General features: G+C 37.9%; 1 protein-coding gene across 3 annotated transcripts in view; it reads right to left on the bottom strand.

Annotated features, from left to right (window-relative positions):
- Window positions 1–27,506, bottom strand: part of FBXW7 (F-box and WD repeat domain containing 7) — a 170,828-nt gene that overhangs the window by 65,142 nt on the left and 78,180 nt on the right. Inside the window, exon 1 of one of the 3 annotated variants that reach the window (XM_035323740.1) lies at window positions 13,053–13,351. The exons of the other annotated variants lie outside the window; for them this stretch is intronic. Coding sequence (XP_035179631.1) covers window positions 13,053–13,199 — 147 coding nt within the window. The 5' untranslated portion in view covers window positions 13,200–13,351. Of the gene's footprint in view, window positions 1–13,052; window positions 13,352–27,506 lie in introns of those variants that run through there. 3 annotated transcript variants of the gene reach the window in all.

The following is a 27,506-nucleotide window of genomic DNA, read 5'->3' as shown; positions in this document are numbered from 1 at the left end:
TGTGCTGAAGGTAAACTGTGGAAATTTATGTTTCTGTTATTTTTAGGGTCAGGAAGGGAAGGACCAGAGAAAACACATTTATAATACATTAAAAGACATATCCAGTGTTTCTCCTATTACTTTTTCCTATTGAAAACTAAGATTTCATATATACTGAAAAGTTCTGGTTTATCTGAAGCTAGAGAAAGATAATATATGGGGAAAGAAAAATGAAAAGGGAGAAAACTTCAGGTTTGTTGTCCTAAGATAATATTACTAAATGTACTAGTTTGTTCATTTATGAAAACTAGTCACCAAGTTGCACTTAACACAGTCCAGATAAAGCCTCTGTGTTTGATACAGTTTTTGACATCTTTAATAGACACAAATAACCAAGGGCAGACTCTTTCAAAGCAACAATGCTTCAACTTATTGGCAAGGAGCTAGAAGGAAATCTTAAACTCACACTGGAAGAACAGCTCTGGAAAAAAAAAATAAAAATAAAAAAAGCATCTATATCTGTGTATGTATGCTGAGCATTGTTATTAAGTAGTATTAGATAACAAGATGCTATGACTCCCCAGTTCCGAATGGAAGAAAGGAAGCAATTACCTACTAGCTTTAATATTGCATGCTACTGAATGAAAATTATATATTGTATTTTAAAAATAGACCATGAAGTTCACAAGCACTGTCAAAGGAATTCAGAAGTTCAGAAAGGTTTTTAGCATATTTATAAGTAGCAACTGACATTCTGTTAGAAATACAAAGATGGTTGCATATATTAGGCTTTTAATAGGGCAACAGCTTTGTGATCCATGTCATTACATGCTTTGGAATGCCACATCCAATATCTGACACTCTTATTCTTCAAAGACAACATACATTTGTATGTCCTCTCCATGGAATGCATACTGATTCTTTTTTTTGTTGTTGTTCTTTGAGAGAAAATAAGAAAGCCTATTGATAATGCTGATATAATTTGAAGATTGGAAAAAAATAGTTCCACAGTATATTCCTAAGGTACCTACAATATGGAGGGGCAAATATAGAAAAAAAATGTGTTATGTACTTTCGCTTTCATTTTGCTGGCTATTTTGCAGAAGTAATTTTTCCCCCTTAGTTTCAGCATTTGTTTTAGACAATGAACTTAGGAACATCTATAAAGCAATACAGTCTCTTCCAAGTCCCAATGTTTGAGTTTAATTCCCTTTCTCTCCTCCCTCAAAGTAGTGTCCTAGTAAGCTGAAAAAGGCAACACACTTCAGGTTCTCAACTGTTTAGTCTGAGTACTCCACAGAATACTCATTCGACATATGTCCATATACCATCAAAACACAAAATATTCTTTAAAACTCTGAAAATTTGAAACTAGTAAAGAGATCAAAGCTTTGAATTTATGCCACATTAGAGGAACATGAGAAAAACTGATCAAGAACAAAGTTAGTGTTGTATGTTGCCTCACGGCAAGGCATTTCTTGCGTGAAAAAGCACAAATAGGTGTCCAGGCTTTGTGGTTCTGAAGGCTCAAAGATACAGACAAGCTGAAATTAAATGTAGAGAAACAGTGGAAAAGAGTTTAAATTACATTTTAAACTACAATTTAGTACTCTTCTTACTTTATTTCTCAATAGTTGTTGTACATTTCACCCCACTGAGGTTTGACCTGTGTCAGCAGAACACCTTTGTGAAAAGGACTATATTTACCTGCTTCCAAATACATAAGCATACAAATAAAAATACCGTACACTACGTATAGACAGTCACTTGTTAAAATATATGTAAAAATATAACACATTCTGATGTTTATATCATGAAGATTAGAGTTCTCTCTTCACAAAGAAGACAGTTCAATTTAAAGATCTTTTTTTGTTCAGTAATACTGTTCACGCTTAAGTAGTGCAAATCTGAATTACAAATCTTAAAATCACCAAGAAAATACAATACCTGAGGGCCAATTATTAAATAACATCTCAATTTTTATATCAACATATATACACAGAAGACAGACAATGCTAAGAGCAAATAAACACAGATGTCTCTTGAAAGATTAGTTTTATTAGGCTTGCAGTACCTATTATGACTGGGTAACTACATCTGAATAACCTCAGGGGACGTAGATTGTCTGCTGAAGCCCAAAGAATATGCTGAAGATTTCCAGCAATTATGAACTCGTCCGTTCTACATGTCCACTGCCAGAAGCTGCCAATGCTACCTGTTTCTATAAATTAGGTCCCCAAAGTCATAAAAGCACTCCAAATGAACGGAGAGGCGCGAGTTATGGTTTTTAATACTCCTGCACTTCAGTGACCAGTTTGAATTTCTACAGCATGTTTCCCTCTGTGTCAGGAAGAGGAAAAGAGGGAAATTATGGCGTGTGTGCTGACGGGGGGGACAAAAAGCAGATTTCCACACCTGCCTCTCCCCAGTCATGTTTACAGGAATGAATTAGTTCCCTGAGGATGTCTTAGATACCTTCTCGCACTTACTTTCACCTCGAAGCAGGAAGAAGAGTCACTTCTGATGCAAGCTCTACCTAACTCGACAGAAGTAAGGCTGGACCTGCTAAACACGGCCATGAACAGACAAATATGCAGTATTTCTGGACATCTAAGACATTCACTTGTGCCCCAAATTAAAATGGGCCAGCACTTCAGAACAGGAAACTATTTCCTCTTGACCCTCTCAGAAGTTTGGATGCCTTCCCAGAAATCTCAAGACCGGCGCAGGGCTTAGTGCTGCGTCTGCAAGACAGCTGCATTCATTTTATATCGGGCACTAAAATGAGAAGACATCTGGATGCAGCCCCTCATGGGAATGCGCAGAACAAACCAAGGGAGACAGGTTGAGCAGATGTAATAAGTTGAGGAGGCGCCAGGTCCAGAAAGTGATCTACATCAATCCAATGCTCCGAGAAGATTTCACTCAGTAAGGCGGCACGATATTCAGACCATTTGGAAAGCTGACTTTAGTTACCAACAGGAGATCCACAATCACTAGCACAGCTTGGAGTAAGGCTGCTCAAGCTGTCTCCTCTGCTTTTGGGAAGTAATGGCTACAGCTCGCTGAAGTTTGCCCCCCACGATGACCAGCTCTTTATGCAACAAGAAAATAGGAACAGAGAAGAAGCTAAAAGAAATTTACAGTAATTTCTCTAACATTTTAAATGGAACAATGCCAACAAAATTATAAAAAGCTTTCTCTAACACATGGGGCTGGGGAGGTTGTTTCTTAAAAACCATCAGCAAACCAACCACAAAACTAATCTACTTCTGCAAATTTAATCCACATATTCCATACGAGCTAGGCACCAACCAAAAAAGCTGCTATTACTATAATCCATTTTCGTTCTAAAGCGAACAAGTACTGCTATGGACACATGTCCTTAATAAATCTGGAAATTAGTTTCAGCCCCCACATTAATTGCAATTAATGCCAAATTTTTATAGTGCAAAGTGACCTCAACACATAATGATATTTCAAACATGATGAGAAAACTAACAATTTCTACCAGAAGCAATTTTATACCATTAGATAAATCTCAGCCAGCAATAGCACTGACACAATAGACCCTGCCATAGGCTAAAGGGATGATGTAGCCCCACTTTCTCTAATTTGTATAATTATTTTTTAGCCATGTGCAGCATCTGTTAGATAATCTTACTTATTTCTAGTGTCAATGTGAGCGGAAACTACAAGTAAGGGGCAAACAGATGTCTACCACATGAAACAAACAGAAGATTATTATTCTTTAAAACAAACACATTCCTCCTAAAAAAAGAAAGGTGCACAAGCATCTATTCTGAATGCTATTCAAGGAAAAGAAATTGTTACCAATTGTGAGAGTTTACTATCTGCCTGGTGATAACAAAGCAAAGCTAAAGGAGTGAAAATTGATTTACATGCAGTATTTTAATACTTAAATTATTATATTTAAGCCTAAATGCTTGTGCTTTAAAATTAATTACTGGCTGCTATAGCAGCTGTATTTTTATATTTCTTCAACCTGATGGTTTATCTGGCTTAATTAAGAAATATTAGACTAGCCAGCTACAGATAATTCCTTGTTTCATTAAAGCAGGTGCGTGGGCAGGAAGGGTTTTACCAGAACAGCATGCAGCATACGCAGAGAGACAAAGGAGAGGAATACTGTGGGCGTAAAAAGGCAGGACAGTAAAGAGAGATGCTTTAGAAAAGCAATGTGGACAGAATAGGCACTAGACAGTAGCAGACTTATTTGATAGCCTGGTATCTAGATGGGATTTGAAGGTGGCAAGGCAGAAGAGGGGAGAGACACTGAGGCCATGAAAAAATTCATGGTAGGAATCCGGTCTGAAATTTCACTGACAACGAACCATAGGAGAAATGCAAGACGGAATGTAGTGGTGCTGCAAATATGTTAAAATTGCAAACATTCTTGCCAGCTGCTGTGGTTATCATGAGAAGTAATCTTGTGTTAGGGTTTATTAATAGCAACATGCTTTGGAAGAGACTGCCATTTGTACTTACAGAACACCGTATCATGCAGATTCATTTAGAGCAAGAAAATCTTAACCGTTTAAGTATAGTAGTAAGCCTACCTAAGCACAAAGTAGGAAGAATGGGGCTGAAAACATACCAGAAATACCTTTGCAGCACCTGCTCTACTTTTCTTTTTCCATCTAGAAAGTAAAATTCCACTGGGAAAGTATCTTTAGAAAAAGAATGGTGTAGCATCACCTATATACTACTGGCCAGTGATCCTAGAAACAATTTTCTCTTTCTAGCAGCTAACACACCTCTATTTCTACTTTGTCTTCTGTCTTTCATCTCTACCAGCAGTAAGCATTTTGTGCAGGGGCAAGTTTGCAGTAAATACAGTAAATAAACATATCTTTTTCAAGCCCATGATTATATATGCAGAGAGAGAGAGAGATTGGGGCTTCTAAATCATACAGTGCCTTGTGAGATCTTTCCTCACAAGAGCAGCATGTTGTGATCGGTTCCCTTTATTACATACTAAGTACATTATAGGCTGAAATATATGCTGACTACCAAAACTGGAGTCAAATGTAATTTTAGAAATTCCACATGTATTGAAATTTCTGGTCTCAAATTTGCATATATTTACATACTGGATTCCTAAAATAAGCCTTTTACCTACCTGAGTCTTCTACATACAAGTTGCCTCCTATTTTTCAACTTTCAAATAAAATTCTATCTTGTATATGAAAAGCAATGCAGCTTATACAAGCTTAGTAAATGATCTGAAATGCCCAAGAGAAAGCAGCATGGATTACAAATTACAACACAAAACATTTGCCGTCTTTGCCATATTGTTACACCATTCCTTGAAAAAATGATAATATTTCCATATCTCACAAAGAACTTTAATACATAAGCATTTACCAAGTATCTGTTCCATTCATAGTAAGTATAAACTCAGTTGTGTTAAGAAAGTATTGCTAAACTCAGTTTATAAGGAAAGATAATACGCAGAAGAATACATTTAGACTTTCAGCATTGTTTATGCATTTTAACTCAGTCTTCTTCTCTCCTCTCTTTATCAATCAGTTTAGAACATACAGATTTTTGGTGGTTTTGGAATATCCTAGAATATGATCTACAAAAGAAATGAAAAACAAAACAAGAATTTTACAATGATTTGCCTATTAATTTGAAATGTTTCAGTAGTAGCAATGTTATTAAAAAACAGATTTTGCGCATCATCTCGCGCAGAATCAAGTTTTCTTATGACATACATAGCCAGCACTTCCATTCCACAAAACTACATTAAAAATGTAGTACATGGTTTGCAATTTCCATCTGAAGTTTTAAGAAGATTTATTACCCTACCTCATAGACTGCATGCTGTACTACCAAACGCACATCCGCTGGACAAGTAACTAGAAGTTTTTCTCAAGTGTAATCAAACCATAGGTGTTCTACAGCCACCTCAATCCTCTTACCAAGAAGCCTTGTAATCCAACCAGTTACTCAGAAAATATTTTCAGGAACACAGTAGATCAAAAGTACAGACTTCTTTGAGTAAAAGTACACAAAGGGAAAAGTCACATTAGCTGCAATGCTGTTTTACTGCTTTTTCAAGCAACTGAGTAACCTTAAAAATACCTGAATACAGTTTTGAAAGATGCTACTGTTGCCCCTTTTCAGCATTATCCCTATGCAAAATTACACACAATAATATTAACATGAAACTAAGACGAATAAGGGTACCAGGAGTGCAGAAGGAGAGATAATTCAAGAGGAAAAAAGAGCCTGCTTTTAACAGAGGATAGATATCAATGAGAAGCTGTGGGGGAAAAAGCAGAATTAGGTCTAAAACTGAGAGAATGATTGAGGTAGAGCAAACCAGAGTCTAAAGCAGAGTTTTGAAGAAAAACACAAGCTGAGCAATGAAACTATGAAGGGGGTAGGATCCTCAGTCTGACAAGTGGAACTATTTAAACTTGCAAAACCATCGTTCCCTGACAGTGACGGTCTGTCACATAAGAAGCGATAACCAATTGGTGTGCTAAGCAGCAGAGACCTGCGAGGGAGATGCTAATGCTACAGCCCTGCCTGTGACTTGCCTGGGTGTCGTTCCAGTTCTGTTTGACTTCCACTCAACACCTGGGAAATACCAGAACACAGAAGGCCAGTTAAAATTATTTTGCCTTCTTTCTACTTCTGCATAACGAGTCAGTCCTGCACAATGACCCTTTCCCATACCTGAAATAGATATGATCAGGAAATTACAATGGCTTCATGTGCTGTAGGAGGACAAGAAGTGTTTACTTAGAAATATAAGGGAGTGCAAAAAAAAAAGAAAACAGATTCATGGTTAAGGTGATGAGGTTTCAAAGCAATAAATGAAGTATTTAATTATACATTTCATAAGTTTCCCTCAGGTATGATCAATCAGCGAAGAGGCAACTGGGTCAGTTTATGGCATCGCTGCTGTTGCCCATTCCCTCTTTTCTTCTGCTGGCTGTGATAGCCTCCTTAGCTTGAGACGATAAAACAGACCAACTTTAAGAAGGTAAAGGGCTTTCACAAAGGCAATCCAGCATGTTTCAATAGCTCAGCTTTAATAACAATAAAGCTTTCTAAAGACATCTAAACAATTGGGCACAAAGGAGTAAAATTGCTCAGTCAACCCTCATTCTGACACCTCCTGAATTTAAGTGACTGACTTCAGCATCTTCCTAACATGTTTTCAGCATATGCACCTGCACATCAGTCTAAGTAACATTGTTCATTGCATGAGAAACGGAAGTTTTAAACGCAGCAAAACCACACACACACACACACACACAAAATTACTTCATGTTAAATACAAATGAGTTTCTTACTGCTGCTTTTATCTTGGCCAGAAATAAGTAGTACAATTTAAATATAAAAGCATTTCTCAAAGACAGTATGGTGACAGAGGATCACTGAATATTCTGAAAAAAACAGTCTCTGGGAGCGTTGCAGTGAAGATTAAAAATATAATAAAAAAGGCAAGTTTTCAGAGATTGCCCAGGTATTTTTGACCCAGTACAGCAGGTTAGACTAGATGTGCACATTTTAGGTAGCAATTTACTTTTCCCCCCCCCGTGAGACAGGAGGAACAGCTGTTTGAACAGCAAACTAAATGCTCCCTCCTACAAATGGCTATCTTAAGCCCAGAGCTTCTGTAACACCCCACAGAGGTAGACAGGAGCATGCTTCTGCATGCATATAGTTCTGACAGAGCCATAAACACTGGCTACCAGCTGACTGCATCCGTAGCTAAAAAAGAAATAAGGTGGACTGTGGGGTGGCTTAGCGTACCTCCCGTAAGCACAGCCTGGGAGTCCCTGGGGAGCCTCAGCTAAATCTGGCTGAACCACCCCAAATTAACCACGACTACCTTGAGTTAGCCAGGTAATTGAGGACCTGCCTAGTGTTTTTTGCACTTCTGCGATTCCTGTTTTGTTCCCTCTCAAGTACAGAACTGAGTCAACTGTTTAGCAAGCCCAATGAAGGAGATAATTGCAGAAAGAACAAAAAAAACCTGGGGGGGGCGGGGGGGGGGAGGTGAGGCGAGGGGTGGAAGAAGACGACTTCAACCTGCACCACCTGCCACTGCTCCACATTGAGCAAATAAGCAACAGATTGCTTCTCCTCAGGGCTAGCACCTCACGCAAGAAGTACTTTAATTCCCCTCGTGAAAAGGGATGAAAGGCATAGGAAAGGAAGATTCAGAGTGAAGATACTGCATTTATTTTTATTTTTAAAAAAGCAAGTAGTTCATTATTCAAGATTATTTACATTCCAAAATAAGTTTCCCTGTAGTCAGTGTTAAACAAGAGTTAGGTTTGCTCATTTCTCCAACTTTTCAGCATTCCCTTCTTTCCACTAAAACAATGTAAATTATACTTTTAACAGAATGAAAAATAAAAGCTCTGTATATGGATGGCTTTTCTGGGAATATTTTACATACAGAGCAATGGACATACTCCGTAATGAGAAACAACCTTAGGGGACAAGAACAAACTTCTCATAGGTATCAGCTGATCAGTCCACGATCCGTGCTTCCATCAGGGTGACAAATTCTGACACTAACATGGAAAGGGAAGTAAAGGCTAAATAAGCTTTGAGAGAATAACTTCAGACAGCCACTTGAAGAAACTTCTTACCACCAGCAGCCACAACGCTGGTTACCTGCCACAAAGCCCAGAAGCAAGGAGTCTCCTGTAGAAGGCACAGGCATGTGGGAGTGCTCTTATTTGTCCAATACACATACGCATTTCTTCTTTATGCTCTTCTGGTGGTCTCTTCTTAACAAATGGTAAGGAATTACAGGAAGGGAACACTTTGTTCACTTGGGCTTGAAGGGAAAAATAATTTAGTTGTTTTTCATTTTATTCAGGACCAGATCTGAAGCCAGCTGAAATGCAGAGAAGTACTTTCCCTAGTTAAGATGGGGGGGGACAGCTTTTCAGAGAAGACTAGATAGTTTTTGGTTCATTAAGTAACTTCTTGCTGTGATCTATGAAATAACATGCTTTACTCCAGCAAGAAATACAATTTGTTGCAGAAAATATCAGGATTAGATTTTCCTGAAACCTTGAAAGGACTCTGTGGCTGAAGTGCCGGCACAAGCAGTTACACTGATTTGACTAACAACAAAAAGGGTGGTTTGGGTTGTTTTAATATAGAAATGACGGGATAAATCACCAAGTCCAAATGAGTGAAGATGTTTACACATAAGGCACATCAGCGTTTGAAGCAACTACTAGCATACTAATTAAGCAGAGGCAGGAAAAGGAACTGGCATCTTACTCCAAGTGCTCTACTGCAGTAACAAGTAGACCTGCACAGTGTGCCACGCATAAAATCAGTCGATGCTTTTACATATAAAAGTATCTACAAGCTGGCATATAAATCAATCTTCAGATGCTTTATCCTTCCTTCACCTCATACACAAGTATGCCTGACAAAAGGAAACATTTCACTAATGAACCAAGTTGATGAATTGCCTAAATTTTGTCGGCTATGTTTTAAGGGTGAAACATACAGAAAGAAACTATTCTCATGAAATGGTACGGTATAAATGAATCTCTGCTGCTTTGAGAGCAGGGCCATTGGAAATGGATACATTTATTACCTCAGCTTTTCTAGTTTAGAATACCACAGGGTGCACACTGAAACTCCTTTGCAACAATTCAGCTCTACTTTAAGCCGCCTGAAATAGAGGAATGCTGCAAGTGCACAAGGCATTTTCACAAATTCTTCGGCTTATTACTGCTTCTCAAAAATGTATATTCAATATGGCAAAATTGTTATATAGCCACTTCTAGAGGTAGCAAGTACTGGAATTCTCAGGAAGAAACATGGAAATTAGAGGGAAGCAATCTGTTTTTAAAGTACAGCTTCTGAAACAGGTAAGAATTAGAACAGTTTGAACGAATAAATACTTCCATTGTTAGTGGTTTAAGAGCAGCCCATGGGGAAAAATCATACAGTTAATTTACAGAGCAACTCGTAACAAACTGAAAGCATTTATTATGATAGAGAAAATAGAGCACTTGCTTTTGAACATACGTGACATGCATGACTGTCCCCTAAGTATGTTCAGTGATCAGCTGCAGTTAAAGCTAAGTGACATATGATATCTGGAGTGTGTACTAGTTCAAGGACCTCATTGCTTCTTCACAATATACAGCAAAGTCCACTTCAGTGCCTACAAAAATACGTTAACAGCTAAAGAGGACCATAGCTATGTTTATGTTTGACGATCCAGCATCAGTGCTTTCAGCAACATTTTGAAGGCATGCACGCATTTATCATGCGAGTACAGTGCTTCTAGAGCTATGCACAAAGCTATTCTCAAGAGCTACATAAAGAATGCTAAGTAATACTATTTTTAACCAGATTCCGATTAGGGGTATTGCAGACAAGTGTTTTAACTACATGAGCAAACTGACAAAATGCATAGGGGCAAACTGTTAAGTCCTGTGACCATTTATAGTACCCTTCTTGATAGAAGCCCAATATAACTAATGCAGAGGATGCAGAAGCTATGGGTTGTCAGCTCCCATGACGGAAGTAGGCTTATTTCCAGGGATCACAGTACACATTTTAAAGATGTTTTGCTTGGTTTAATGCACGATGAAGTAGGAGAAGAAATGAGTTCAAACAAGGAGAAGGTCGATAATCTTTAAGCTCTGTCCGTGTTTGAACAGCCCGGTCATACACTTGCCAGAGAACAGTCAGTATTGGTATTGACACATTGCCCGCTCAGTAACTTAGAAGCAAACCCTAGCTAATGTTTTAGATTATAAAAATATTTTAGATTAAACTTGAGGTCTGAACATTCAATGCTGAATAATTCAATGCACCACTTCTTAAATGAAAAGCACGAATTAAAGAAAAGAGTTGCACACCAGAGGAGTTCTGACACAATCTTCAATTTCACATGAAAATACTTTTTTGGTTCTTGCTACATTTAATTAAATGATATACTTGTGTAACAGAAGTATTGATCCTCTCATCTGTTGATACCGAAGTGGGTTTTATTTTTGGATATGTAGAAATGAAAACGCAGACCTTTTATGCAGCCAACGCATGCTAACATGGAAGGAACCCAATATGGTGATCGCTGAGAGCGCTACGCAGGCTTTGAATACGTTGCAAGGCACGAGAGTAAAGGTGGAGCCTCTCATCTTTTCCACCACCAGCTGCCATCAGGCTGAGAACTAGTAGTTTCAAAAGACAAGTAAAACTGAAATTGAAGGTAAAATACATGCTTGCAGCATTTATTCATTTCCAGATTAGTCCTAAAGATAAAAGCAGATGCTGAACAACTTCTTAGGACTCTTGTAGACCTAAAACATCCAAATCATTAAACTGACTGCTCGAACATGATTTAGGACAGGACAACTGAGACACTGTGATCATTTTGGAACAATGGAATTTCTTCAGAGAACTGCTTTTTAAATGGTCTTTTCATATTTGCAAGAAACTAATATGTAGCCACACTGCTCACTACAGAAAATACATATAAAAGATTAGCATTTCCGTGCCAACGGCGTAACTTTTTCTATATTCTCATTACTTCTTAAAAGTAAGACTTGTGTGGAACATCTACTAAACTCATGGAAAAAAATTTTCTTCTATGTTGCATACTATGCTTGATCAAAGACAAAGGAACTAGAACTATCAAAATGTATTCCAAATGCTTACTTTCAGGCAAACCATTCTCACAGCACGTCAAAAATTTGAAAACGCCTATTAAGAGATGATTACTTTATCACTTTCAACCTTATGAAATGTTCCTATTCGCCATGCAGTGAACACACAAGTAGTATTGAATTTCAGAAAAACATTATTTTTGTGAAATGCAACCGTAAAACAGAGCGCTGTATATACACGTTCTAATATTTGCACTGCTGCAGGTTGATATTACATTGCTAGTCTTCAATACATACCATATATCTTTTACATACAAGAAATGTTCTCAGATTCTCAAAGCAACACGGTAAGGAGAAATCAACCTTTCAAGGGCAATCTTGTCAAATTTAAATGTCATCTATGATTTAACTATGTAAATTCACTAAAAAGGGGTATTTAGATATTCAAGGGAAGTCAGCACACTTGCAAAACTGAACCAGATTTTAAAACTTGGCATCAATAAATGGAATTAATGTTTACTCAGTAGCAACAGAAAACTTAGTAGTGTGGGGAAAATTCATTATGAAGAATAAATTTATGTATAGTTCTATGGAAAAAAGTTCCAAAGAGTAATAAAGACAAAAAAAAATTTGACTTTAGAGAGCATGAGCTCAGCAATATGTAAATCACGTAACAGAAGCATGATATAAGTTGATTTGCAGCTTTTTAAAGAAATTTTATATTAAGTAATGGAGAGAACAAAATTTAAAATACTTTTTTCTCCCCCTCATATTTTGTGTTTTAAGAGCCACGTTATTCATATAGTTCCTGAAGCTGTAGCATAAGACCCGTGATAGTCTGTCAGGCTGGGATTGTCTATATATAAACTATATCGCAACCTCCACATAGTAACATGCTATTTTTATTTTCTGTAACAGCAAAAAATTTTATCTCCACTACTGAGTTACTACAGTATTAAAACCATATTTTAAGAGTTATTACTAAAAACATTTAAATATTAAATGAGTTTAAGATCTCTGAATTCTCTACTTTAGTATCCAACTGTGCCAGTACAATTCAGAACTGCATTCAGTGATTGCTTGGAATTAAAATCCTACAGCACCTAAAAGAGCAAATAAGAGTGAAGTACAAATTTAAGAATACACTTTTTTTTATACAGGATTTTTTTTCATCTACTCGATTTGTACCTATAAAATAATCTCTGACGTGTCCCTGTAAATGAGTAATATCTAAGACAAACAACACGAGGATTTTAATTAAAATGAAGCAGAAAAAATATTGAAATAATTGACCCAAGGGCTCTTCTGTGGCACCCTGAGACAATATGCTGTACAGATAACTATTTCCTCATGGGACAAATGCACCATGACAAAGCACTAAACCACAAGCAAAGTGATCAAAATTCAGGTTTTAGAGAATTTTACACTTACCCGCCTACGGCAGAAGGGCAAGCCCTGGGCAATGATGCTGATGCTAAATATCTTCATCACAGTTTGGTGTGGTAGAGGCTCTTTGGCACTTTTAAGATCAACAGGAACCAAGCCATGGTTTATGGCAGTTTTCCCAGGTTTGGACATTTTACTGTTCTTACTCTGTCAAGTCTACTAATAATAATTGAGCATTGCTAAAAACCTTTTACTTCTAAAGTTGCATGTTTTCTTTCAAAAACGGGTTTCAAACTGGCGATCCAGCTCCCCACAGCCCTCTGCCTTTGTCTCTCAACCTTCTCCTGCCAAGTGTCCTGACCTGTCTGCTGCTCAGTCAAGTGCGAGCTATCCTAGTATAGACAGGAATTGCACGACGGAGGGGCAGGCAGACTGCTCCTGCCAGTCACACAGCTGGTGGACCTCCCCTGCCATGTCAGGAGAACCCTTCTCTGAAAAGGGATCCGGAGATTAAAAACCAAGGAGAAAATCACGTAACTGCCAGGAGCTTTCAGTGCCACAGACATTACCGCGCGTGTTCTAAAGGAAGAATTTTTACTTTATTTTAAATTGGTTTATTTTATGAGCTCGCAATGTCCTTTCAGAGAAAGAATCTAAGGAGACCCCAGCCTTCAGTCAGTAACGGTGTTACCCCAGGATCAACCCCACCGCTCTCCAGGCAGGCTTCTTCTGGAGGCTTTCAATAAAAATTCGATGGCCAGTGACTCAAAAAAGTTACCTTACTGTCGTACAGGCAGCCCAGCCTGCACCCCCCTCCTCCCTGCTGCTGTGGGGGCTTTGGCTCTAGGGACCAGTGGCATTGAAGTGTTTTTCCCTTTTCTGGCGGGTTTGCATGCAGGCCCCTTCCATCACACAGTTGGAAAGGAGAAGGGCACAGTCCCTTCTCCGTGAGGACTGTGGGAAGAGTCACCTTGAGTTTCCCAGCTCGTTTTCCTTCACCTCCCTTCCTGAAGGAAGGCTGTCCCCTGAAGGAGATGGAGAGAGGCTGCTCTCAGCAACAACCCCAGCCGAGTGCCATTTTCTGGAATAAGTTGTTATTCCACCAAAGCAAGCTAAAACACCCATGTCTTATTACTCAGATTATCTGCAATTAGTTTACTGCAATTTTAAATCATTTTTGGTTCAAATTAGCTTCCCTACAATGCTGTTAGGTTCCCACAACCCTATTCAACCCCTATGCTTAAACACGGTTCTTAAAAATGTATTCAAATTTTGAAAACCTTTTTGAGCAAAACTAAGTAGAAAGAGACAAAAGCCAGTGAAAATATCTTATGAAATTACTGATAAAAGATGCAGAAAGCCATCAAAGCCCTTGTACGAATCGAGCCAGTATAGCCCAAAACAGAGTGAATAAATGACCATTAAGAAATCTTGCGTGTCCCTTTATGCACAACCCGGCAAAGATAATTAACTGTATAATTATGTAAGGGCAAAAGAGGGAGTGTAGTAATGCTTTAATGCTTGAAGCACAACACTGTAACTTGACAAAAGACAGCATTAAAATATGCCTGTATTAGCATCTCCACTTAGCTCTTTGTTTCCCCTTCAAAAAAGCCAACCTGTCATCATGTTTCACTCACATATAAAGGGCCTCCCCGAATACACATTTACTTGTTGAATGCGTTTTACAAAAAAATACAAAAATCCAAAATGTTTCACTCAGTATATATACATTACAGTAACCATTTACTTATAAGAAAAAGCCTCTTGGACAAAAGAACTTCAGATTTCTTTACAGATACTGCATGTGGAAACGCTGGCATAGAATGCTGGATGGCACAGTGTTTTCATGCACCTATTTTTCATTGCTACTATGCCATTCAAATACCATTCCAAAGCAAGCTCTAGATGTGTATGTTCTTCTAAAAGACCCCCTATATTTCCTTCTTTACACTTCATCCTATAAACACCCAAAAGCAGTTTATCATTAGCTTATACTTAGCAGGGGTATCATCAGATCATACTTGATAGCTTCATTCTGAAGGACTTGGTATTTTATACAAGTATTAGGCTTTACCTTGGCTAGAAGACTTCAGAAAGGTGCCTTAGGATTTCAGTTTCACCCAGACAAGGAAGCCTCACTGAAGTACTCCAAAGAGGGGGGCAGATATGTTATTTCTACCTTGAAAGACCAAACAGAGGAAAAACAACCAACTCTCACTACTCTATTGAAATCTTTCAAAACGAAGCAATCAATCAAAGTTTTCCATTTCTGAGGTACCCAGTTGCTGTCTCAATTGTTCCAGCAAAGTGGAAGTTTACCAAAATGTATTTCTGTTAATGGAATTTAGTATTTAAATGGTGTGTCTGTAACGTGACAAGATCAGACATGGTATTTGTCAAACACGCAAAGCAAGCCTCAGATTCTAGTTTAAGGAATATGCCATATTTCATTTAATTGCATACAGAAATACACACACATGTGCTATGAGAAACTGCTGAAAAACTGTTTTAAGAGATTGTCTCACTGCGCAATTGCTGAGAGGAAGATCAGACAGTGTGGCAGATCGTTCTATTTTAATACCAGCCGCTATCAGTTGGTATCAGAGCCTAGTAGCATACTCATTTACAGACAGTCTTCCTCCTCCTTCTACCTCAGCTCGTAACCGATGTGGAGAACAGGGACACGACTCAGTCCATTTACAGTTCTGCATGCAGGGAGCAGGCAAGAATAAAGCCAGGCATTCTCCCAGCCCCACTCGTGGCACAAGGCTCCCGTCACAGATTATTCTCGTACTTCTCCAGACAGAGCTCCAATTATCAGACCTTATTTTTCTGTGTGGTTTGAGATAAGAGTGCCAACATATGTCAGTTTTTCCTCGGTAACTTCCAAACATTCATAAGCAGATATTCTAAAGTAAATCCACAGGGACACACTTCTTGCTGAAAAAAAGTATCACGTTCACTTTCAGAGTTGCCTACTTACTAAGCGGATAAAGCCAAAGCAGAATAAGAATTACTTTTTTGTCATATGTGAAGTGACTACACTAAATTTCACACATCACCATACCAAAAGAAACAGCTTCAGTTTTTGTCTCTGTGCATTCCGCTTACCCCCTTTTTTTGGCATCATCAAAATGCAGACCAGATATTGTTGGCCCATTTTTGCTTCCATGCATCATCATTCCTTTTCAGTCTTAAATGCATGACACATTACTGACTGTAAGTATTAATTGTTTTACAGCAACATTCAAGGGTCCCAAGCTATGCTGGACAGCTATAAACATTTAATCAGTGAGAGTCCTTAGCCTGAAAATACAACACAGCCTAATTTAAGCAATAAGAGGAAGACAAAAATGGAGAGGGTTGGCTATCTTGGAAGTGTCAGGAATATATTGCATACATTGGATATATTTATTTTTGTATTCATTACACATATACTTCTCATTTAAGCTCTAACTATAAAGTTTAAAGAATAGCTCTGTTGTTTTTATCTTTAAAAGCTTTTTCTTTAAATATTATACAGAGAGAATGTATAAACTTGCCAAATGTGAAACTACAGAAATTTGAGCCTTACTGCTTTGTAATACATTTTTCTAGCATCCTATTTCTGAGCAAATTGGGACTGATTTCCAATGATGCTCTTTTTAAGTGCCTACCCATTGTCATGTTAGAAATCAGATCACTTTATTTAGATGCGTAAAAGTGCCTGAAAACCTGCGTTTGAAAATATTAGTTTGAGATTGTTATGGACAGTTAACTATGAGCTTAATAAGGCAGAAGACTTTTCTTTCTTTTCTGACGGTCAAGCGTGGGGACATCTCTGTAAAGCAAATGAATGCAGTAAGCACCAGTAACTTCTGAAGTAATTAAATGTGAACCTTTAGCAGAGGTTTTTAGGAACTGTTTACCAGAAATAAAATGTTGTGAAACTCCCTTGCTTGTTCAGAATACTTGACTGTGGAAGGCTTTAAGGCATAGCTGTAATAATTCATCACAGCAACAAAAAGCAGCTTGCTCACAAACTTCACAGAATCTTCTCCTAGAGCTCACAATTGTTTTGGATACTAATCCTGCTGAAAGACTAAACGAACTTAGGACATTTTAATGTGGTGATGCAACAATTCAAGACCTACAGAGGCCTAAATTAAATATTTCCAAGTATAGAAAGGCTGAAATGCAGAAAGCAGAACCCCAGGCGCTCTTTCAACAGTTCTTAACATTGGTGAAGAGGTGCCCTCAAATGGATAAAGCGGAGCACTGCAACATTTTAAAAGTCACCTTCTCGAAATAATGTACAGATATTGAAACACAACACTAGAATTTACTCTCTGAACGTACTTTAAGAAATACTTCCTAAATAATACTTTCTGAAAACTCTGCACAGCTGTTGCAAACAGAATGCAGAAGAACTTAGATTATACACATGCCTTACTGCTCTCCTAACGTTCACGCCGGTCCCTACCCATGTGTAGAAAGAATACTAACCATTTTGTGAGCAAAGCAAACTACACTAGTAACTATTCTTGAACGGTGACTGTGGTCCCAAGCTTATTTCTGTGAAGGACTTCTAATACCAGTACACAAATAGTTCCCAGTTGATATACTGCAAATGAGCCTGCTTTGTACAGGCAAATGAATAAGCTGCATAGAAACAAGGCACTGCTGTACCAAACCAGCCCAACTATATTAGTGGCACTGCACCAAAAAAAAAAAAAAAAAAAATTACTCTCAAGAGTCTCTCTGTCGTATCCCAATTCAGTCAGTATGAAAATGTGTGTGTGTAAAAATACAATGACCCAGAAGCCTGAAGAGGGTATGCAGGGAAATCAATGGAGGGATCATTTTGATCTCTCAAGATCAAAATTGCCTAAAAAATATAGAAGAGATAAAGAGGTCAGCTGGAGAGTCCAGCAGAAAAAGGAGAAGAGCAGCATTCCCTGCTTGCAGCTGGAAAGCAGAGATCACCAAATTGCCTAGTTTCTCACCAACCAGATTATCAGTCCCTTGCAGTATCTCATTTTGCATATTAACTTATGCCCCGTTGAAATGCAGATTCATCCTCCTTTACCAGCAAGGACATTCCCCCTGCCCTCCAAAGCAGAGACTCAGATCCACTGTGAACTGATACTAAATTAACGCATTACCACAGATCGGCTGGGAAGAGATTATCCATGCATGAGTGTGAACCCTTTCAAACACGATAAAAATGTACTAGCTGTGAACTGAAGCTTGGAATTAAAGTGAATTTAATGTACTATTTTAATTCTACATTTGCTGCAAACAAAAGAAAACCGTGACTGGCAGCTGCGGCTCACCTGATGCACAAGCATAACACATCAAGCTGAAGAAACTCGAGAATACCTCTGAGCCCTGTGGGCAGCTACTAATGAGAAAAAACACAACACAAGCAAACTGGCAAGAGACCCAAAGTCAAAGGCAAATCTACTATTCCCCTTTTTCAAACTTTTTAAGTTGAAGAAATAAAACACTGGAACAATAAAGTGGTCAAATGTTCCAACAGAACATCACACAAATCTCCAGCCCTGTTCAATTACCCTGCTCCAGGCTCTCCTTCAGTTTCTGGTTTGCTGTTTTTCTACATTTTCTTTTTGTTCTTTTATTCCTTTTCCACAGCTACTGATTCTAGCCCAGCAGTGTCCAATAATTTCTTTTTTCATGAGCTATGCAATACCTTCTCTCCTTTGCCTTTTACACCTAATGAAAGAGTAGGATAGAGCCCTTATCACCTGCATTTTTTCAGGCTGAACTATGATGTTGTGTACTGACATGGATAGCACTTCGCACAAGGCTGAAAAGTTCTGAAAGAAAGCACAGGAATGGAGAAATTTGGTTCCCATGTTCCCTTTTATACAATGTCCAACTATTACAAAAAGCTGTTTTGAAAACTCTTACAGGAAAAAATGCATTTCATGAACTTTAATCTCTCAATTTCCTCTCGACTTAAGAGACCGATGACATCAACATCCCCATTTCAGCTACAGGTTATTCAACAGGCTAGAAGTCAGTGAAGAAAGAAGTGATACAATCTGTAAGTTAGTTGACTCCACACTGACAAAGTCACTAGCACTTAGGTGCAGTGTTAGCTTAACAGCTATTTTCTTTAACAAGTGGTTTTCACCTCCTTTTCTTGCTCTGGCCATTTGATTCCAAACTTCCTTCAGCTGGCTGCAGCGCTTCTTGCACTTTGCTCTGAAATTACTTCAATATGCAGGATGCCAGAAAACCCTCAGCTTTTTTTGTCACTTAGTAAGTTTTACAGTAGGTTGGCAAATGCAAGCAGCTCCTAAAGCAGCCAGATGCATGATAATGCAAACACAAACAGCAAAAGTGCTTGGAAGTGGCGTGCAAGTAGACAAGACATCAACCCTTCAGCAACATCAAGCTATCAGGTCACTTCTTGTTCTTGGATCCCTTCGCATGGAACACTGGTCCTGAAGAGACATCACCAATAAAAAGCTTCCTGAGTATCTCAGACAAAAATTAATAACAAGATTAAGGGAAGGGAACATGCTGCTACAGGTCTGCCCTCAGTCCATACGTTCTTAGCGCAGAAGAGCATTTGACAGAAGTAGCAGGAGACCATTCGCACAAGGTAGCTTGTCGTAAGGTCACATTAAGTATTTATGAAAAAGATAGAGACTTTCTAGTAAACTGCATATTGGCATGGCAATACATCAATACTAATGATACTACCGTGTCATTAAGACACATACTTAACCATATACATTTTTAAATAGCTCCTACCATATTGAAACATCCTGTAAGCGTACATATTTACAATCAGAAAAGTCTATCATTTGGCTTTGTTCCACAAAGCTTCCAACTTTATTTACTGTACTATGGGGTCTTGTTGTCATTGTCTTTTTTTTTTTTTTTCAAGCCATCTTAGAAGCACATGTCTTTCTTTCTTCATTAAAAATTTCAGGTATGTAACAGGAATCCAGCTTCATCATCTTGCACTTTCCAAGTATTGCAGAAATGTCTGCCCAGTCCTCATTGGCTATAAAACAATTTGGTGGTTAAGTATGTTTAAGTCTAGCCAGAGTTGCACCAGCTGCTAAGAAGGACTGCTACAGCTGCTATGCAGGAATTCATTTGCTGACCACTTATTTATGCTGTTGTTGCACCTTTAAATAAAGCTGAGGCAAGAATTAGGACTAACAACAACAGGTAGGGAAGTCATGCAATATTTAACACTGGATTAAAATGCAAGTCAAATTCCCAGGCTGAGGACAAGCTGGGGGGAAGGGGAAGCAGGTGGTTTTGTTAGCAAGAAGGCTACTTTACAAAGCAGGAAACTGAAAAATTAACTTCATACACAATAATTCAACTTCTCTTTGGATCTTTTCTAGTATTTTCATGTAAAATGCAAGACTATAAGTGACAAATTATCTACTTGTGTATACACACATACAAAATATATACAAGGCCAGTACCAAAACATTTTAAATCACAAGTATTAGTTTTTTAATAGCATCTAGAAACCATTACTAAAAATTAAATTTGGACTCGTAATTCTCCCGTTCTGCATATTAAATGGAAAAGTTACATTTCCCCAAAAAACATAAAGCTCTTAAAAATATTCCTGCCACTAATACATTCAGATTTTTTTTCTTACTAGGAAGAAAAAACGTCCAGATACTATTTAGCATTAAAAAAATCCTCTTATATACTTTGACATCAAAATAAGACTCTTATATCCAGCTATTTTATTTAAATAAAATGAAAATGTGCCAGAAATAGAAGTTTGAACAATGCAAAGTATTACATTTTGAAATGAAAGAATGTAGGCAGCCAGGTCTATTTTTTAGAAGATTATTTTTTTTCCTCACTAGAACTGTAAAATTCAAATAAATGCAACAAATGCAACCAATTGTTATACTGGCATTCATTTGATAGCAACGAATTAAGCTACCTAATCCTTTTCAGCTGGTTAACAACATACTGCAAAGGGCTGTGAAGCTATTTATAAAGCTCAAGATATGTGAAGTAAAGGATGCCTAGATTACAGAATAGAGCAGGTAGTCTATGGAGGACATGGCACTTGGCTGATATGGATGTCACCTTGATCTTTTATTTGCCTTTTTTTACTTCCCCCATTTTTTCTTCCCCTTTTGGGGGGGGTGGGGGGTGGGGAGGGAGACAGATGCGACAGGACAATTCTTGCCTGTATTTTTATTTAACAGGCACTGGCTTTCCCTGGTTTGTTCAAACATTGCCCATTATCTAAAATACTTATGAGTGTTTAACATATATCTATATATAAATATATATTAATATGGACACCTAGATCCAGCTTTGAGCTGAATTGTCTGCCTGATGTTTGTACTTCAAACTCTGTCAACAAAGAAATACAGGGCAGCAGTACCAAAGTGTTCTCACTGGCAAAGCATCAGAAAAGTTTCAATAGCCTGTTTTTTTTTTTCCTCCAGAACAGATAAGCATGCATGCATATAAAGCAGAGGTTGGGATACTTACTTAGAGGACATGCAATACTAGGGGTTTCCACCAAAGCCAAAAATTGTGCAGATGGGTAATTGCCTCAGAGTAACGATATCCTTGCTTTGGATAACCTCCAACTTAAAGACAAGGAACAATACTGCATCTAGCAAGAACAATGGATCCATAATGAATTACACAAAGTTTGATTTCTTTCATATAGCTGTGTCATGTCCAGTTTCACTTGCTCATTTTAATGGATTTATTTTCTGTGTTTTAGAATACCTGAGCAAGGGATCGGAACTGAAGGACTTAACACTGGTAAAAGACAGTATGAGTTATTTGTTGTTTATTAATATTTTTAGTATTCAATATATTTGGCTTAATAATGATCGCAAGGGCTGCCATCCTTTAGAAAGGCTCCATAACTTAAGTGAGAACAACAAAGGGTCTCCTGCCTCTGCCAAATATAGATAACCAGCAGCTGAGTAACACAGAATAAGAAAGTGCTTTGCACTTACAGGAAACATTGCTCATACTTTACTTAAAAGTAATAATGACTTCTGATGATGAATAAGGTGGAACTTATCCCTGCTGGCAATCTGTGGTGGCTGTAGGTACATTTTCCACTTCAGCAGAGGCACCAGGGATTGAACAAATACATTAAAATTTAATAAGTGCCAACAGAGTCTTATTTCATGACACAGCCAAAAAGCACAGCCGCTGTCTCCCAAGATTGAATTACACTGAATAGTACTAAAAGTCACAATTTGCCCGTTTCATATTATGTAATATTTGGTCAGGTAGCAGCATCAGAAGAAAACATCAGCTTCTGGTTAAAAAAAATAATAAAATAAATAATAATAATTTAAAAAAAAAAAAAAAAAACACATAAAAAGAAGTAAGATTGTCTACAGAGAAATAGTTAATTTGGACCAGCTTGACTTGGGACAGATCTCTGCATTTCCTTCTTATACTCAAGAATTTGTAAAGATATGTAAATTATTTCCTTATGTAAAGTTTCCTGAATACCAAGATGTTGTGCAGATAACAGAGAATCTACAGAAATAAAGGATATACTGCTAGGTTGCAGATTGTAGTGACAAATGAGTCATGAAAAAATGTTAGTCCTGCAGCAGCTGTTAAACATAGTCCTGGTCCTCAGATCACCTTCTATTCCTCCACCTCTCTAAACTAATTTTGTATCTCAATTTTTCTGAGTATAAAACATCAGTGAACAAAATAATTGTACTGATCATGACATTTTTAAACATAAACTTCATAGCCAGATTAGTATCAAAAGACCATCCTTAAAAAGAAAAATAAAATAATCAACAGAACCAAAAACTAACTCACCAGTAAGTTTTACTTCCTTCACACTTTGATTCACCATTTGCATCAAGTTTCATAACCACTAATAACAACTTCAGCTAAGCTCCAAAAGGTGAAGCAGCTTAAAATCAACACTTGGAGCAGCAGCATCCACTGATAAAATGCTCAGTAAATACAGCTGTATCGCTACAGACTAGGGATATTTGGGCTAACGATCACATCAGGCAACAGCACCTGCCACATAATCAAGAACAACATAAGGAACAAATGGCGTATTTAAGTGGGGCAGAGCTCCCACATGTATTTCTTAGACAAGCAATGCATCCCCACAGAGTAGGCATACTGAAAGTATTCTCGAGCATGTTTTCGTGATTTCTACTTCGTACTGTCATGGCCATATGATTCACGAGTTGAAATGGTGTTACTGACATTCTTAAAAAATGCAACGTATATTTTAAAAAAGCTAATTTTCATCTTGAGTACTAAGATCCTGAGCAAAATTTAGGTGGTTAATTGATGCTGATTTCAAAACCTACAAAACAAGTGTGCAACTAAAGACATCGCCTCAAGTAGTTATTCTGAAAGAATTAGTTTGATGTGTTCTACACAAAGCCATCTAGGAATCTGATACGGCAGTTGGAGTCACACTGACAAGTTCCTTTCCAATATTTATCTTTAAGGAGCTCTGCACAGCCAAAGAAACTAGAAGACAATTCACGTTAATACAGCCTCGTACCAACACATCAATTCTAAGCAAGTCTAAGAGACTGCCTCCCTGCCAGAGAGGTGGCTGGCTTTTTCCCTGCTGCAGGGAAGGGCTCGAAGTATGCCTGCATATCAACAAACATACGGCTCCAAAAGAATTACACGTATGTTCAGAAAGAGCTACCAAATGTGCCTGTAAGGACGATCAGGAAATAAGGAAGGTACACGTTCTCAGGCCGCGTCTTCACTGCACAAAGGGTGCGATTGAACATTTGAGTCAGGTATCTGTACAGACAAATCTGGCACAAGCAAAAGCTCTGTAGTTTTATTTTCTAGTGTGACTAGTTGAGGTAAATCCATAGACTGGAACTGAAAGACTGACCTCAATTATTGGTAAAAGTAGAAGAAAATTGCTTGTGCCTTACTCAGCTAGGTCTTTAGTCCAGTAAGTGATCACTGTAACAGGAAAAGAGAGGACTAGATCAGCACTGTGTCCTTTCCACATCAAGAAAACACACATCTCTCTATAACGAAGGCAAAAATCAATGAAAAACTCCTTATTAAATACCATCTCGTAATCAAAACTACGACCCAAACTGTCAGCATCAATGTTTTCTGTTAAACTTCTCTTCCTTCCCAGGCACTGAGATTGTTGATTCTCCTGTCTATACACAATGGTCAACAAAACAAATTACACACCAGTACTGTGCATTAAATCTGTAGTAAAAATTCCAGAAGGCACGATGAAAAACAGTAAAGCACCTTCCATTAAAGGAAAGAAACGACAGCGTTTATTGTAGGAGAGATTCCTGTCCTTTGACTGCAAGGGACATTTTAACACAGCATTTAATTACTAGATACCTCAAGAATTTTGCAGGAGAAAGCTGACTGGGTAGCCAAGTTAAGCCACGAACTATACGTGGGATAACCGCATGTTACAAGTAGAACCCACATATCAATTTGCAAGCTTCGTGATCTTCTTACAAACTAGAGAAAATTAGCAGAGCAGCCATTTTTTTCATGCCAGCTTTACCTGCAAGTCAAAGCATAGGGGCAATTCTACTTACAAAGGTAAGAATACAGCTAGACCTCAACAAATATCAGGCAGCAAATGATCCCATTACCTAAAGTCAAGTAAAGGCAAAGCAAGGGAAAAGTACTTTTCAAAAGAAGGGTCGGTATTTGAAGTCAAGAAACATGCTGCAGGTTAGCACAGAAGAGAAAGAACTTTGCTATCTACAGAGATTGGGAATCTGCATTCCTTCCACGGCTACTTTAATATTTAACAAACTACATCTTAATGACAGTTGCAGAACCTTTCCAAATGATCCTTCATGCTTGGAATCATCAGCAACTAAACTGTGCAGTATATAAATGAGAAATAAGTCAAAGGTTGTAAGTGTTAATTGATACTAATCTCAAGAGCGTGGCTGTTTCTAATGTTATTACCATCCAACAGAAAAATAAGATTCTGTACTGGAAGGGTCAAAAATATTATTGTTTAAAAAACACAAAACTTGCTCCAAAATAATTAAACTGTCACAGTAACGTAAAAGTAGTTCTGCCTTGCAGTTGTAAAGACCATTAATTGTTTATATTTCTTAAGCCATTTACTCATCTTATCATTGTATTTTAATGCTGTGGTTCACAAAAACCAAATGGGGAGAACAGCAGGAAAAAAATTTGCACGTTGCTAATCTTTTCAAGACTGTGATATGAAAGCAGCTTTAATTAGGAAGGAGAATCTCAGGAAGAAGCGAGAAGAACAAAAAATTCTATTGCCAACATTTTTTTTTCTTACAGTCAGAGCCATTCCTAACATGTACCCATTTTGGCACGACTAAATGAATTATTACTTGGTTTAAAAACTCTTTAAAGCATTGTGATAATTGTTAGACATCTCAGGAGATGAAAGGCATGAAGAATCTACGTAGCCTATGCGTGATCCCTGCAAAAAAAAATAAAGAGGAAAAAGGGAATCTCTTTTTATAGTATAAACTTCTTAAACTCCATTGTATTTATTTTGTAGATTAAAAAACACACTAAGTTTTTAGTTGCAGGAGGGAAATCCTTTGCAAAGCAACACAGCACAACTCTCCGTAAGACTGCAGCAAAGCAATAGCAGCACCCTCTGCTGCTGAAAAAGGGGTAAAAATGTTAACACACATTGCTGCATGACAACCACCCCACCGACATGCAATATTCCAACCTTCCCTAAATTGAGTGTACTGCCTTTATGCACTTCCCAAATGTCAGCATTGTTCTAGTTATCCTTTCTATCCATGTATTTCTAAAAAGCTTTGTTTGCTATTAACCTTCTGACAATAAATTTACACTTCCACATAGGAGCCACTTTTCAATTCACACAGGCAGGAACTGCCCTGTGCAATCTTCCTTACAATAGCCACTTAATTTCCGTTAGTTTTAAAAATTGATACTATCCTTCCACACAAAACCAAAATTACTGAAAAATAAATCTTTTATCTCCTTGTGCTCTATGTATCAGCTCAGAACAAGCACTGCAGAGTAAAAAATTCGCTCCCAGTCTGCACAACTTGGGAGCTCAAAGCTTTAGGTTTGTTTCTAGAAGTGTAAGCTCCCAGGAACAAGCCTGCAGTACACGCTGACCTAGCTCCACTGAAGCCAAGGCAGCTTATTTGGTCTCTCTGCCACTCTCCAGGGTCGACGGACAAACAGAACAAGGAGTGTAATGCTGATACTCACACACTCGCACCTCCCAGTGACTCTGTGGTCAAACAGGCACGGTGGATATGGAACCTGCAATCAGAGGTCACTGCAACCAAAATACCCCACTTTTACCAGAAAATTAAGCTGCTTCTCAACCTTTACCATTGCTGTATGAGAGGAATCAAATTATTAGCTTTAAACAATGCAGCAAATGCTCAAATACAGCAAGTATTTGGTATCTTCAAGGGGTATCAATGTGTTTTTTGTTATTGCAGATCTAACTCCATATGCCTCAAGAAGTTTTTCACCTGTATTTTAGCTAATCTCTTTTCTGACTTGGCAAGTCAGAGCGGGGCTGTACCCTGCCGAATGCCTGACCCTTCAGGAGGAGTCAGGCTTGCCATCACTTAACGCTTCAAGTGCAGTCCAAATTGTTACCACAGAAATAACATCTTCACATTGATATGCCCTAATTTTCTAAGCTTCATGACAAACTCAATAGAAAAAAAGGAAAATAAACATTTGAGAGGGTTTGTTAGGCCTACAATGACTCTTGTTGAGCAGTACTTGTTGTCCAGAACCACTGAGAGTGGCTCCACACGGCCAATCTACCTCTACCTCTTCACAGAGATTTTAAAATTCGGGTCCTCACAGAATACAAGCAAATACCTTCAGTACTTTCTGTTTACTCCCTTCAAAACACAATTTGTAGAGAAATATTAAATGGCTCCAGAAATCCTGTCAGGAACGTCAGGGTGTATTGTGAAAATAAGAGCTTATATCAAAATTCAAGATGGCACCTGTCTAAGGCGAGACGCAGACTTCAAGATGAGCGAAAGCTGTCATGCACCTCTCCCAACAAGTCTCCTACCTGTACAACAGAAGATTTTTGCCTTAGACATAATAAATTGTATCTTTTAGGTTCTGTATAATCTTCAGTTTGTTTTCCTCTTTTGCCAGAGACCAGCTTCAAGCACGCAAGCAGAAGTAAGAAAGGAAACGTACCTTGATATCACAACTTGACCTGGAGCACATAACTGGCTTTGGTACTCTGGTATGAAGCAGTTATTTGTCTTAATCATAAAAAACTGTAACATTATTCACTGGAATGCAACTAACCCTTACCAGGAATATTTACTTTTATTTTTTAAAGTGACTGTTTCCTAACTGAGGTAGCTTCAACATAGGACATAACATAATGTAGAATTTTAAATAAAGGAAAAACTAATAGATCAAAGTTAAAAATTTGTGGTAGCTTCGGTGTAAGTGATCACGACTTCTTTTTTCACCATTCTGTAATATATTTCAAGT

This window comes from Oxyura jamaicensis, chromosome 4 (assembly GCF_011077185.1).
Source record: "Oxyura jamaicensis isolate SHBP4307 breed ruddy duck chromosome 4, BPBGC_Ojam_1.0, whole genome shotgun sequence".
NCBI lineage: Eukaryota > Metazoa > Chordata > Aves > Anseriformes > Anatidae > Oxyura > Oxyura jamaicensis.
This window is presented reverse-complemented; position numbering and strand designations above follow the sequence as displayed.